Genomic DNA, 13,544 nt, shown 5'->3' with positions numbered 1-13,544 from the left:
ACTGCTGCTCTAACCTAGTTTGTGTCTCTGTCAGCTTAGTCTCCAACTAAGAAACTAATTGTATATGGAAAAAGGTTTTGAACCGAGTTAACAAAAAAGATGGACAAATCCAATAGCGCAGATTTCTCTTCTTCTGTTAGCCTGTTCCTCAAGGAAAACACTAATAGTACTGCATGAATCCCATTTTTGGTCAGAGATAAGCACCTCAAAATCTCTCTGCACGTAAACTCGGTTGATGGAGACAGACTAAATATACCTGCGGCAACATTTCAAGATGCATAAGGTTTAAAGATTGTAAATATATCATAAATGACTCACTGGTTTGATGGTTTCAGATTCACACACACATAGCACATTACTAGGAGTATCAATTAGTATCAAAGACCCTTACTATAGGCCATTGATACATCATAATCCTAATGTAAATGATAAACAACACCTTCACCGAGTTTGGTCGGTCCAATCGCGCTGCTATTTTTCTACTACATTTGAACATAAATGTTCTTTGCATAATCAGTAAAGTGTAGAAAAAGCAGAAAACCAATCCAACTTGAAATAAAAAATTATCTGTCAAATAAAGTAACAAGAAACCAACAACATCTAGACGAGAATAAACATTAATCACTCCATTGATCCAGCATCAAATTTGGTCTTTCAACTATATCAGTCACATAATGATGCACCACTGCTTGGATTTTTGAAGATCCGTGGCCATTTGTTTTATCCTTGCCAGTTCCTTATTCAGGTTTTCAACTACACCATTCGACTGTTTCACAGCTTCCTTTGCTCTACTCTCCGATTCAAGTCTTTTAGCTTGCTCATCGTTCAGCTCCTTTACTACATCACTTGACCGTTTCTCGACTTCTTTTGCTCTTTTCTCCAATTCAAGTCTAGCAGATTTCTCTTCTTTCAGCTGCTGCTCTAGCCTCTCTTTTGTCTCTCTCAGCTCAGTCTCCACCTATGCAAGGAATTCATAGGCATGACCACATGTTACAAAGGAATCATTAAACAAAAACTCTCCTTCACAAATAATCTGATTATGAAGTGTCAAAAGAAAAAGCTAGGTAAATTCATGTTATCACATTCATGACTCAATATAACATGTAGTAAAGAAAGAATATGGAGGAAAACTCCATAACACATTACCCTCTCCATCATTTGCCTGAGCTGCTGATTTTCAAAAGACTTCTCCATATCTTTCTTCATTTGAAGCATCTCTTGTCTTGTGTACAAGCCCTTCATCTCTAGAATCTCCTGCTGCTTTATCTGGAATGCAGTCTCATTTTCCTGAGAAGCACATGTAATAACAAATAAGCAATCAAAGGACATCAACTAGGGATGTGTACTAAAAATACATTTCAATTTTTTCCTCACCCTTATCTCGTGAGATAAATCAGCCATATACGATTTTCCATTCAACCTTGCAATTTCTTCAACATAGTTAAGAAGCTCCTGAACTTGCTTAGCTTTCTGACTCACAGGGGCATTAGACCTATTTCTAAACAACACCTTGCGATCATTGCATGGCTCGAGAATTTCCTACAACCATACACAACTCAATAAGAGACGCAAGATGTGAAAATGTTCTGCCTGATGTTTCAACGATCATTACACTAACCTTGAAATCAGGAGAGTCTTCCAAATATTCCTCAAATGTATCACCATCATCCTCAAGGGAATCTTCATTTGTAAAAACAACAATCATGTAGTCTACAATCTTGCTTCCGAAAAGGATCTTTAATGCAAAAAGCGCAGATTTCTCCTCTTCTGTGAGCCGGTTCTTCAAGGAGAACACAAGAAGCACCGCATCAATCCCTTCTTTGGTCAGAGAGAAGCACCTCAGAATCTCTCTGCACGTAAACTCGGTTGATGGCGACAGACTAAACAGACCTGCAAAGTTTTAATATTTTAAGTATCATTGATGACTCATTGGCTTGATAGTTCTTTGTTTCATACACATTACCAGGAGTATCAATAACGTTAATGATCTGGCCATTGGGTAGCGTTGAACTCTGTAGCTCGCAGGCTGTAGTCACCCCTGATGCACGGCCTTTTGACTTGAAGGCTTTTCTTCCAAGAATGCTATTCCCTGTCGCGCTTTTCCCATTACCAGAACGTCCAACCAAAAGTAGGGTTCTTGCAGGTTTATGCTCCAAACGTAAATCACAAGTAACCTCCAAACCAGAACCATCCTCTGGCAAAGATTCTGCGACCATTGGCAGCTCTGTCAAAGCAACCTCCAAAACCGGTTTATCCTCTGGGAGAGATTCTGAAAACATTGGAAACTCTGTCAAACCAAGTTCCAAAACTGGTCCATCCTCTGACAAAGATTCTGTCACTATTATTCATGTCAAACTATGAAAGATAAACTGATTTAGGGTATCTTCACTGTGTGGGGTGGATCAATAAATCAAACAGCTTTGGTTCACAAAAACATTACATTCAGAAAAATATGACCTGAGTATATCTTTATACATTTTCATATGCATGATTCTCACTAGCTGTCTATTTGTGTCCATTTTTATAGGCTCAATTTTTCAAGAAAGTAAGGAACATTTGTTTTAGTTATTAAGCTAAAGAACTTTGACTACATCTCTAAAACAGTTCAATGTTACTCTATTTTTTCAGAAATGCATAGTACCAAATTCTTATATGGAATAAATTCTGCAGTAGTACTACTTGCAAGACAAAGATTCATGTTCTGTTTTTATGAAAGAGAAATATATTCAAAAAGTTGGATATAGAGAGAGAGAGACTTACCAGTAGGATCAGTTAAGAAACCATCTGCTACTGGTGCTGCAGGTTTTTGCTGAAAACCTGAATCACAAGGAACCTCAAAAACAGAACCATCCTCTGCAGAAGATTTCGTCACCATTACAAACTCTGAAAAATCCAAAATTTCTAGACATAACAATTCAATATGTAAAAAAAAAAAAAAAAAATTCAATATGTGAATAGATTTACATATTCATGCATGATTCTCAAAATTTCCTCTGTTTTCTTAGAAATGCAGAGAATCTGTTTCTTCTCTTAGGCTAGTTATATTGTGCTAATTGCTTAAAGTCATGAGTGAGAGAAATATATTCAAAGAGATTAAAGAAACAAATAGATACCTGCAAGATCGCTTGAGAGATCATCTGCTGCTACTCCTCCACCCATTTGCAAAGTGTACAGTTTCTACTAAACGAGATCTCTACACTTTCTTAGAAAGGTTAATGGGGTTTTTTCTCTGCACTTTGTAGAAAGGTTAATGGGTTTTATATGTATAGAAAGAAAGCAAAACGAGATCTCTCTACTATCTTTCTCGCTTCTCAAGGACCTTATTTGAACCAAAAGTTTGGTCTTAATAAGTACAAAAAGGCAAGAAAGGAATATCAACAGTCTCAGTTGAGGATAATGGTGTTTAGTCCCAATGAGTGTTTTCTTGTCTCGAGAAGTCATAGAGGACAGCTTTTTGTTAATGGAGACGTTATAGTTCCAATAAACCAGATAATTTCTCCAAATCCAAAACAAGTTAGTGAAAAACCAGAAACGCTTCTCACTTTAAACCAGCCAACAATAAATGAATAAAGCCCACTAAGGATATACTAAACCAGAAAATTCATTCGGGTCAATGAGAAAGATCTAACAATTTAAAGAAAAAGGTTTGGTCTAGCATCAAAGATGGAACATAGGCACAAATGCATGTGTATATGTAGTTATAGATTTGTGTCTTAAGATCATTATATGTTATACATGAACTAGGCACTATAACATATAAATTAGCTTATAGTGTATACAGTATGCATATATGTCTATTCATTGAAACAATAGTATGTAGAGTAAACCTGAAGCTACACGATAGATTCATATTTGTTTCCATTATCAAGATAAAGAGTTTCCAAGAGTTGCAATAGAAACATTTTAAAAGCAGAAAGCATCACATAAAACCAGATAATTGATAGAAAGAAAAAGACTATATATATCAAACTCAAAATGAGCGTTGAGATCTCAGATGGCACAAGTTTGAAAGATCATCAAAGAATGATGCAACCTTGATCCCTTTTCTCGAGTTCTTTTTGTGCTCTCTCGAGTTTCTCCTTCAGAATCTTTATCTCTTCGCTGGATTCTTCGTGGAGTTTATTCGCCCTTTTTTCCGCTTCAAGCCTTGCATTTTGCTCCTGATTCAGTTTTTGCTCCAGCAAACTGGTTGTTTCTATCACCTGAGCAATAAACTTGTACACTTAACAAAGCCTTTGTATACATTCCATAGAGACCATAGCGATTAACTCGGAAACACCTTACCTTCTCTACCTTCTTGGCCAGAGGTGAATTCACTTCCTCTTCCTTCCAATTGGACATCTCTTGTTTTGTGTAGTTACTCTTCATTGCTCTAATCTTTTTGGCCTTTTCGTCAACTACAGCCTCGCTTTCCTGAGATGCAGATGGTTACTTATACTACAATCAAAAGACATCAAGAAGGGAACATGCATTAAAAATAAATGTTACCATTGACTCATGAGATAAATCAAACAGAAATGGCTTGTTGTTGTTCTTCCTCTCAACTTCTTCAACAAGGTCTAAAAGCTTCTGAACTTGCTTAGCTTTCTTGCGCTTACTTGTTCTGAGCCTATTCTCAAACAGAACCATGCGGTTGTTGCATGCAGCGAGAATTTCCTAGAACCATATAAACAAATCAATTGATAGATGTAAGTCACAAGAGAACGTTTGGCCTTGCTTGAGGTTTCAACAGAAAGATAAGAAGAAAACATAGTAACCTTGAAATCAGGAGAGCCCTCCAAATACTCATTGATTGTCACATTGTCATCAATAAGTGAATCCTCATTGGTGAAAACAACAATCAAGTAGTCAAAAATAGAATCTCCGAAAAGGGTTTTCAAAACAAAAGGCACAGATTTCTCCTCTTCTGTTAGCCTGCTCCTCAAGGAAAACACCATAAGCACCGCATCGATTCCTTCTTTGGCAAGATGAGAGCATTTTAATATTTCTCTGATGGTAGACTCGTTTGAGGGGAACAAACTAAAAAGGCCTGCAAAATGAATCACCATCCACATGTTTGACATTTAGTTTGATATGAACAAGAAGCAGATGCAAACACACACATGGACGCACCAGGAGTGTCAATAACATTTATGATCTGTCCGTTTGGTCGCTTAGTACTCTTTAGCTCACATTCTTTGGTAACAGCTGCTGCTTGTCCTTTTGACTTGAATGCCTCGCTTCTGAGGATGCTATTCCCTGTCGCACTTTTCCCGTTGCCTGAGCAGCCAATAAGGACTAGGGTTCTTGAAGGCTTCATCGGTAAATCAGACTCACAAGCATCTTCAAAAAACAGAAAACAGAAACTCTGTCAAAGCCCAAATCTATAAAAGTCATATTAAGAACTAGAATATCTTCTCTTTTTGCATAAAGCAATGACTATGAGTGAGAGAAAGAGATTCGAAAGATCTAAGAAATGTGACATACCTTGTCCAGTTTGGACATCAACTTCTACGAGTCCTCCACCCATTTGAAAGTGGACCAAGTAAATTTTAAAATATAGATTAAAAGAATATATGAAGAGATCTTTGGATTTTCTGTCTCTGTTCTCAAGAACTCATTCCAAACTAAGTTGCCTCCAAAATTATGGTTAAAAAGAATACAAAAATGAAGGAATATCAACGGTTTCTATGGATGCATGTGGTTGAATATGTTTAGTTCGATAACCAATAATAGTTTTGTTGTCTCGAAAATGCAAGGAGGACAGCTTTACATTTAAGTTAATGGGTACATGATTTCAAGAAACTCTTATCGAGTAGTTAATGCACTCAATTTAATAATTATCATTCACTATAAAGATAGATATAAAGAAATAGATCACATCAATTCGTCTGGCGTCCTTTTGGTAAAACAATTCTGCAAAGTTGTTTTCCAAAATGGAGAACTTACATCCTTTTGGTATGATAATTGGTCTAATTTGGGTTGTTTGATGTTTGTGTTCTATCATGTCTTAGTAGTGTCTTAATTGGGTTTAGGATTTTAAAATGATTTTCTTATGATTAACTAATGTTATATTGTTAGAGTTTCTTGAAAAGAACATAGGTTAAGCAAGGTGTCCTTAGCCAACGAGAGTTGAAGTTAAGGCATTTTGTGAAAAAATCAAATTTGGACTTATTAGTGCTTGCTTGATTTGCTAAATTCAAATGATAAATTAGGGTTTAGGAAATTTATTACATAGATAGTTAACAATACAAAAAGGTTTCGCTTGTAAATGTTTTTCCATGTTTTTTGTGCAACCAAGTCAATCATATTAGTTAATTATTGGACTTGGTCGAGCTTTTTTTTATTATCTTCGATTTTCTTATCAAACATAATCAGTCTATTGCCACATTGCTTGAGGAGTTTTTTCATGAATTCCGGACATCCCTGAGTTACATAGACCTCCAGAGTTTCTGGCTTTCTTCAAGTTCATCGCCCCGTAGAAGCGATTAGAAGCTAGTCAATGATATTACTGCCAAAGAGTTTTTCCAATAATCGATGAACTACATATTGTTCTTCTTTAGAAAGACAAGATTTCATCAAAAATACCAAAAACATTGCATATATCATGTTTTTCGAAATGCTTATACATTTCTTGATCTATTTTCTTTTATACATCACATGACCTGAAAATCAACCAGATAGACATAAGAAAATCAAGATTTCAAACACACACACTCCACAAACATTAACTTAAAAAAAAACATGGTATCACTCAATATCAGTGCCAATCACTTTGACGATCCTTTACATCATCATTTCAAATTAAGTCGATTTTGACTACTTTGTTTTCTACCTAGAATGTTGTTCACGTGGCACTCTTCCTATTACCACCTCTTCCTACCAAAACCAATGTTTTCTTACCTCATAAAATCATTCTCCATTATAGCTTTAATTCTATTGATTGGTTTTATTCCCTTGCTTCAAGTTATATATGTTTTTTGACTTAATTGATTTTGTGATTATATATGGTGTTGGCTATGGTTCATAAAATGTACAAATTTTTGTGGAGTCAGAGAAAAATGTTTGACTTGTAATTTCAATAATTTTCATGATGAGATGACTTTGTTTTAGTTGTTGAAATTTTGAATTTATTGATATTAAAACAAAAAATGTGAATGTGTAACACAGAGGCTTAATAATGCTCAATATGATGGATATAGATGCATTATCTTAAGCTTCTATGGTACACATTAACATCTATAAATTATTTGTGCAATCTAAGCAAACCATATTTGAGTTTGATAAATTCATTAACATCTATTAAAATCCTATAGATTTATGAGATTTTTGTTAATCACAATAGGTAAGCATGTCTAGTAGTATGGCATTTGATAATAGATGCATGCATACTATTGGGTGATTAGCATGTTAAAGAGTAAAATCATATAGTCATGTAATTAAATTATATGCTTAAGGAAAGAGTGATAAGATGAGTTGAACCTTTGGTATAATTGAAATGGTTAGATAAGATGCATGATCCGATACATAATACATGGATAATCATGCATAGGGTATTTTTATATAGGGATTGATAGAAGCAACTTGCGAGGCAAGTAAGACGTAATCCGGAAAAACAGTTACCATGATAGTAATATGATTTGTCCCAAAAAAAAAAGACAGTAATATGAAGGGACTGTGAATTTTGGCTAGCTCTTGTGGCTACAAGAATCACCAAAACGCCTTACCGTTGAAGACAGTTCCCGAAATTACGAGGACTATATTCTTTTCTTTCTCTCTTTTTAGACAGTTTAACGTGACTTATCACTTGTTCCTAAGCAACAAGGATCAATAGATTTCTCGGAATTTTGACCCATCTCGTGTTGCAACCTCATCTACAAGATCATCTCTCTATGTACCCATGGCAGTTCAAGGAAAGCAAACCGGATATGTGAGAAAGAGGATAATTTCTTTGTGAGAATTCCTTACTAGGTTCTGAGGTAGTAAGTGATTTTCACATACTGGGTACAACATCAAGAAGATTCCTTTAGATAGATCTCACTAAATCATCTGAGAACATACATATATCTGAATTTCATATTGATCTGGAACCAAACATGTATCACATATGATTGTTGCAGTCCTTAAGCGACAATCGTTTTTCAAGATGTAAACCGCAATATCTCTGTCTTGTGGTCTTCCTAAGTATTTTGTCCAGGTGAACTTTTGTAGACTGGTGAACTTTTGTAGACTGGACAAAAGCATTTAGGAACAGTACTAGGTTGATTCCAGGGAAACACAAAATCGTCATAATTCTGAGATCAAGGAGAAAATCAGATTGAATAATAAAAAATAATGTGCAATAGATAAGATATAATAGTTTATCGAAAGAACTTACATCTTTGTCAGAGACGTACACTAGTTCTTGTAACTTAGGAGAGTCTTTGAGCAACCGAGCAAGGAGATTGTCATCCCATACATGTAGCGTCACCAAACATAGCATGCAGACGAATAAAGAAAGTACTAACAAAAAGCGCGCGAGATCAAAGTCTTGCAGTTGATAGATTGAGACAGATTACCTCTGAGAATATTGTTAGGTACTTGACAGAAGTGATTGATTCGACAAGACTCTTAAGATCAGCGGATATAACCTCAACATATGCTGACGTCAGCTTAGGCATATTCTCAATCATATATGGGTGACGATCATAATTACGATCCACAAGTTTGAAATATTCTAAAGGAGTATCTAAGACTATGACAAACCCTTCTAAATTACAACGAGGACTTAAATAGAGTGACAAACGTTGCAAAGATGGGACAATAACAATAAACATTCCTATGTCGTCACAACGAAGTAACAACACGAATAGATCTTCAAGAACAGGGCAATTACATAGAAGCCGCTGAAGAGATCCTTGCTTGAAGTATCTCACACCTTTCAGTTCCAAAGTTTTTAAAGAGGGAAGACAAACCATTCGAGGAACATCCAAGAGAACCCCGCCATCGAGTTTCAAGATCACGAGCGATTTGCAGGTATATAAGCTACTTGGCAATATGTTTTGCTTCTCCCCATAGTGAGAACTATAAATCTTCAGCTCACGTATGTAGCGAGAAACTGCTACTACAACCCACATTCTGATATCCTCAGGTTTAAAATGCGAATCACTTAACACAAGACGGAAACTTTCTATAACGGGAGCTCTATGTAATGGCAGATTCCTATCAAGAAAACACTGTAACCTCTTGAATTCAGACTCTGAATAACGTTTACTACCAAACTTAAGTTTCGTCAACCACATCCAAAGAAACTCCCATCGTTTCGACAAAATGCTCGTTGACACAGCAACTTTAGTCGGAACAAACGACAGTATCTTAACCAGTACTTCATCAGGTAACCCAATGATTCTGTCCATCTCTTTACAAAAATCAAGAAAATGTCACCGACCCTGAAATAGAAACACAATCATTATCTCAAGCCAACCAAACAAGAAAAAAAAAACACAGCCACACACCGAGGAAAAAGAGATAAACCCTAGAAAGCTCTGGATTGTTAGGTGGTGATGAGACTATTTCCAGTGAAATTCAGTAAATGCTCGATTTTTCTGCCTCTGAACCGGAATTAGAGGTAAAATCAAAAGCGCCTGAAGAACTCTGCGGAAGAATTTCTGGAAAATCTACAATTCTGAAATCGAGAAAGGGAGAAAGAAGAAGAAGGTAGCAGAAGAAACTCACAATCACTGAGATTCGTTGAGAATTGTTTGCTACCTAAGTGGGCCTGGGCTTTGGGCCTGCTAATAAGACTCTTTCTTCTCTTTTAGACTCTTTCATGAAATAATGAAAAAAAAAATATATGAATATGCTGAGAGTCAGACAAATACATGTCCCAATTTTTGTGAAGGAACAGAGAAATAATAATGAGAACAAAAATGTCGAAACACACAAGAAATCAAATATCCCACACAAATAGACGAAACAATTAACAAACTTTGGCTGCTTTGTCTTAAATCTGAATCGTCCTTATTCATCCTAATCAATGACACCGTTTTACTTCTTCTTCTTCTTCTCTCTATCATCAAGTCAAGATTTTTTTCAATTAATGGACCTTAATAAATTTTGAGAATTTTCTTGAGTTTCCATTAAAGTCCACTTCTTTGGGCTAAATTCAGGGTTTTGTGAAGAATGGGTAACAGAGTAATCTGCATGAAGAAGAAAGATGTTGTTATCAGAAGTGGAGGAGATGGGTCCAGAAGCAAGAGAGTGAATCGTTCACAGAGGAAGTTGCTTGCTGATGAAGAGAATTTGCATCGAAGAGCTTTGTCTATGGCTATTCATCAAGCTCAAGTTTCTCAGAGATTTGATGGATCCATGTCTAGACGAATCGGGTCTACTAGCTCTAGAAGAGGAACACTCTCTGACTCATTTTCTAATAACAAGCAGGTCCAAGCTTTTTGATAGTAATGATAAAGTTTGGATTTTTAAACTTTGAGGAGAGAATTCAAAAGTATTTATAAAGGTTTTAAATTTGATATTGTTCTTAAAAGTGGTTGGGACCAAAAGAACAGAATAAGTGTTCTTAAAAGGTCTTGTAGTGCGTTTTGCTTTTTAAAATGTTTATATAGTGTTGTTGTCATATTACTTTATGGGTCTGTCTAGTTTTGATTAGAACAAAGATGGAGAAAAGAAGCTTCTTTGTTGGAGAAGGCAGTGAACTTTGTTCGTGTAAATATTACTTCTTTGTAATTGAGACTGCCTATGACTATGAGAAACCAGGTCTCTAGAGATCAGTACACAATTTATGTTTTGACTTTACTGATGCTAGTATCTTTTTATCGTTTGTTGAGTGTTGTTCTCAAATGATAGTTATTGTCTTATTACCCTACGGGCCTGTCTTGTTGTGGTTAGAACAAAGAGTGAGAAAAGAAGCTTCTTTATGGTTATTGAAAGCAGAGGACTTTGTTCGAACACTCGAGAATTTGTTCATGATTGTTCCTGTCACACATAATTGTCATTGCTTTTTATGTTCAGTTTTACTTATGCTAGTTAATTTTTTTTTATCTCTTTAGGTTCCTGAGTTTTTGGAGAGCTTGAAGGTTAAGAAATTCGTTTTGGTGCATGGTGAAGGGTTTGGGGCATGGTGTTGGTACAAAACTATTGCGTCATTGGAGGAGTCTGGACTGTCTCCTGTTACGGTTGACCTCGCTGGATCTGGATTTAATATGACAGACGCAAATAGTGTTTCCACCTTAGAAGAATATTCAAAACCGTTGATCGAGCTCATTCAAAATCTTCCTGCTGAAGAAAAGGTTAGAAAATGCTCCATTAGATAGATAGGTTTATGTTGGAACTTGGAAGGAAGTGTCAATGTCTTGCTAAGATTTAGATGAAAATGGTGGTCCTTGTATTGGTTGTAATATGAACTAGGAAGCATTTATCAGATGAAGAATTGTGGCAGGTGATTCTGGTAGGTCACAGTACTGGAGGGGCATGTGTTTCATATGCGTTAGAGCGGTTTCCAGAGAAAATCTCAAAAGCTATATTCATTTGTGCAACTATGGTTACTGATGGACAAAGACCCTTCGATGTCTTCGCTGATGAGGTAACACTAGCAAAGTTTCCTTGACACATGCTTCTTGAACGTATTTTCATCTCTTAAGAAATTGTGGACAAAATTGGTTGTTGAGTCATTTCATCGCAATGAAACCAATAATGAATAATTCTGTAGTTAGTTCTCTTCTCATCTTGTGAATATTCCTTGTTTATGTGTTTCCCCTCACACTTTGGAAACTGTCTTCATTGCAGCTTGGTTCTGCAGAACGGTTCATGAAAGAGTCACAGTTCTTGATCTATGGAAACGGCAAGGACAACCCCGCGACAGGGTTCATGTTCGAGAAACAACACATGAAAGGCTTGTACTTCAATCAGTCACCAAATAAGGTAAACTCTTACACTAATCAAGCTAAGTGATCAGTAACAGCCCCAATCTAGAGTGTAGTTCATGTTCTGTTTTTATGGATAGGCCTAATGCAACAAGTGATCAATTTGTCTTTACTTAAAATTGTTTCAGGACATTGCATTGTCAATGATCTCGATGCGGCCTGTACCATTAGGTCCCATGATGGAGAAGTTGTCACTTAGTGCAGAAAGATATGGGAAAGGTCGGAGATTCTATGTCCAGACGCTCGATGACTTGGCTCTTTCACCGGACGTTCAAGAGAAACTGGTTCGAGAGAATAGTCCCGAAGCAGTTTTTAAGATCAAAGGAAGTGATCATTGCCCATTCTTCTCTAAACCTCAGTCTCTTCACAAGATCCTTCTTGAAATAGCACAGATTCCTTAAAAATAGAAAATCTTGAATTCAGAATGTATAATATACTTTCAGTTTTTTTCCTAAACATTTGCATATTCTTATTTACGTCAATATACAAACAAGATTCTTGTTATAGATTATTTAGAGTAATTGCATTCAATGGCCAAAATGTGAAAATTAATTAAATCAATGGCTACGGAACACAAACTATTTTAGGTAAATAAAAAAAATTAAAAGGGTTTTCTGAAAAAAGACAAAAAAAAAAATTGTAGTTCACCATTTTTGCAAGAACAGGTCAATTCCACGAATTCAAAAATAATACACAATATAATCTATTTTTACTCTTCATGTAATTGTTATAAAACAAATAAGGTGCATGTTCAAAGCAAATGGTGATCCTACAAAATACTTGATTAATACTGATATTTATATAGTTCAACATTTCATGGCCATGTAAATATCATATGTCTATTCTTATCAAATTTAAAATTTTGTTAGATGGTTTATGCTTCAATTCAATTTTTTCTATACTTTGTCTATTACGACTAACTCGCTTACTAATCTTCAAAACCAGCTTCCAAACTCACCATCTTTTTTGAAGGAAAAATTGCCAAAATCAACCCGAATATTTTTTCAAAATCAACTCAAACAACCATAGCCAAAACGACGTCGTTTTGAGTCAATAAACACACCATAGCCAAGCCGACATTATTTTAAGCCATTCACGTGCCACGTCAACTATCGAGTGGCGCCTCAATCATCGAACATTATCAATTGACTTCGGTTATCTTTGTAGTAGATTTTCCCGACTTTTGAAAATTAGTACCTTCTGAATCTTTGATTGCATATTCATTTTTTTTGTTTTCATGAGTATCTTGCCATTTATTTTTCTTGATTTGGGAGCTTGTTAATTCTAACTAGATTTCACAGCTAATTTCCCCATCAACACCTATTGGTGCATAAACGAAAACATATTCATCATCGATGCTTGTGATCGATGGAGCTTGTATGTGGTGAACCAGCTCAATGACAATTTTCACATTCTTATCCTGGAGACATCACATCAAATGTTATTTATTAACCGAGATGAGACATTACTACAACAAGCCTTAAAACATAATAGATAAAGAAAACTATTATAGCCCAAAAGAGGCCTTATAATATTGCAATTGAACTTCTTTTCGCTTTTCTCGTTCTGACTGCCTTTAATTTCAGTGCATCATAAAAGGCACAAAGGTAGCAACTATGACAACCATTTTCACCTCTCCTCTTTTTG

The 13,544-nt window shown here is 35.7% G+C and overlaps 4 protein-coding genes and 1 long non-coding RNA gene across 10 annotated transcripts; 1 reads left to right on the top strand and 4 right to left on the bottom strand.

Moving 5' to 3' along the window:
- Window positions 1–548: 548 nt before the first annotated feature.
- On the bottom strand, window positions 549–3,243 carry AT4G09940 (P-loop containing nucleoside triphosphate hydrolases superfamily protein; the record flags this gene model as incomplete). Of its 2 annotated transcripts, NM_001340643.1 has the most annotated exons (7): window positions 549–958; window positions 1,147–1,287; window positions 1,375–1,539; window positions 1,619–1,890; window positions 1,964–2,269; window positions 2,761–2,853; window positions 3,114–3,243. In NM_001340643.1, the coding sequence occupies 7 exons, from the start codon at window positions 3,157–3,159 to the stop codon at window positions 668–670; spliced, it is 1,314 nt and encodes a 437-aa protein (NP_001329661.1). In that variant the 3' UTR covers window positions 549–667. The 2 variants fall into 2 exon arrangements, with proteins under 2 accessions (NP_001329661.1, NP_192732.1); NM_117062.2 differs by lacking the exons at window positions 2,761–2,853; window positions 3,114–3,243 and having other exon boundaries at window positions 584–958; window positions 1,964–2,279.
- A 115-nt stretch (window positions 3,244–3,358) lies between these two features.
- Window positions 3,359–3,565, bottom strand: AT4G05750. Its single transcript, NR_141904.1, has one exon. It is a non-coding gene; the product is annotated as an other RNA (long non-coding RNA).
- Window positions 3,566–3,985: 420 nt separating this feature from the next.
- On the bottom strand, window positions 3,986–5,509 carry AT4G09930 (Avirulence induced gene (AIG1) family protein; the record flags this gene model as incomplete). The annotated part of the gene is made up of 6 exons (NM_117061.2): window positions 3,986–4,202; window positions 4,285–4,413; window positions 4,489–4,656; window positions 4,758–5,029; window positions 5,113–5,322; window positions 5,467–5,509. The coding sequence occupies 6 exons, from the start codon at window positions 5,507–5,509 to the stop codon at window positions 4,017–4,019; spliced, it is 1,008 nt and encodes a 335-aa protein (NP_192731.1). The 3' UTR covers window positions 3,986–4,016.
- A 2,439-nt stretch (window positions 5,510–7,948) lies between these two features.
- On the bottom strand, window positions 7,949–9,721 carry AT4G09920 (FBD, F-box and Leucine Rich Repeat domains containing protein; the record flags this gene model as incomplete). 5 transcript variants are annotated; one of them, NM_001340640.1, is made up of 3 exons in its annotated part: window positions 9,474–9,721; window positions 8,357–9,407; window positions 7,949–8,273 (listed from the first exon to the last, which is right to left on the bottom strand). In NM_001340640.1, exon 2 carries the CDS (start codon window positions 9,372–9,374, stop codon window positions 8,502–8,504), a length of 873 nt encoding a protein of 290 aa, NP_001329463.1. In that variant the 5' UTR covers window positions 9,375–9,407; window positions 9,474–9,721. The 5 variants fall into 5 exon arrangements, with proteins under 5 accessions (NP_001329463.1, NP_001329466.1, NP_001329464.1 ...); NM_001340641.1 differs by having other exon boundaries at window positions 9,493–9,721; NM_001340642.1 differs by having other exon boundaries at window positions 8,160–8,273; window positions 8,538–9,407; window positions 9,474–9,504.
- Window positions 9,722–9,843: 122 nt separating this feature from the next.
- MES12 (methyl esterase 12) lies at window positions 9,844–12,437 on the top strand. Its single transcript, NM_117058.4, has 5 exons — window positions 9,844–10,398; window positions 11,025–11,264; window positions 11,414–11,557; window positions 11,761–11,895; window positions 12,026–12,437. Exons 1-5 carry the CDS (start codon window positions 10,141–10,143, stop codon window positions 12,296–12,298), a joined length of 1,050 nt encoding a protein of 349 aa, NP_192728.2. The 5' UTR covers window positions 9,844–10,140; the 3' UTR covers window positions 12,299–12,437.
- Window positions 12,438–13,544: the final 1,107 nt, after the last annotated feature.

This window comes from Arabidopsis thaliana, chromosome 4 (assembly GCF_000001735.4).
Source record: "Arabidopsis thaliana chromosome 4, partial sequence".
Classification (NCBI taxonomy): domain Eukaryota; kingdom Viridiplantae; phylum Streptophyta; class Magnoliopsida; order Brassicales; family Brassicaceae; genus Arabidopsis; species Arabidopsis thaliana.
This window is presented reverse-complemented; position numbering and strand designations above follow the sequence as displayed.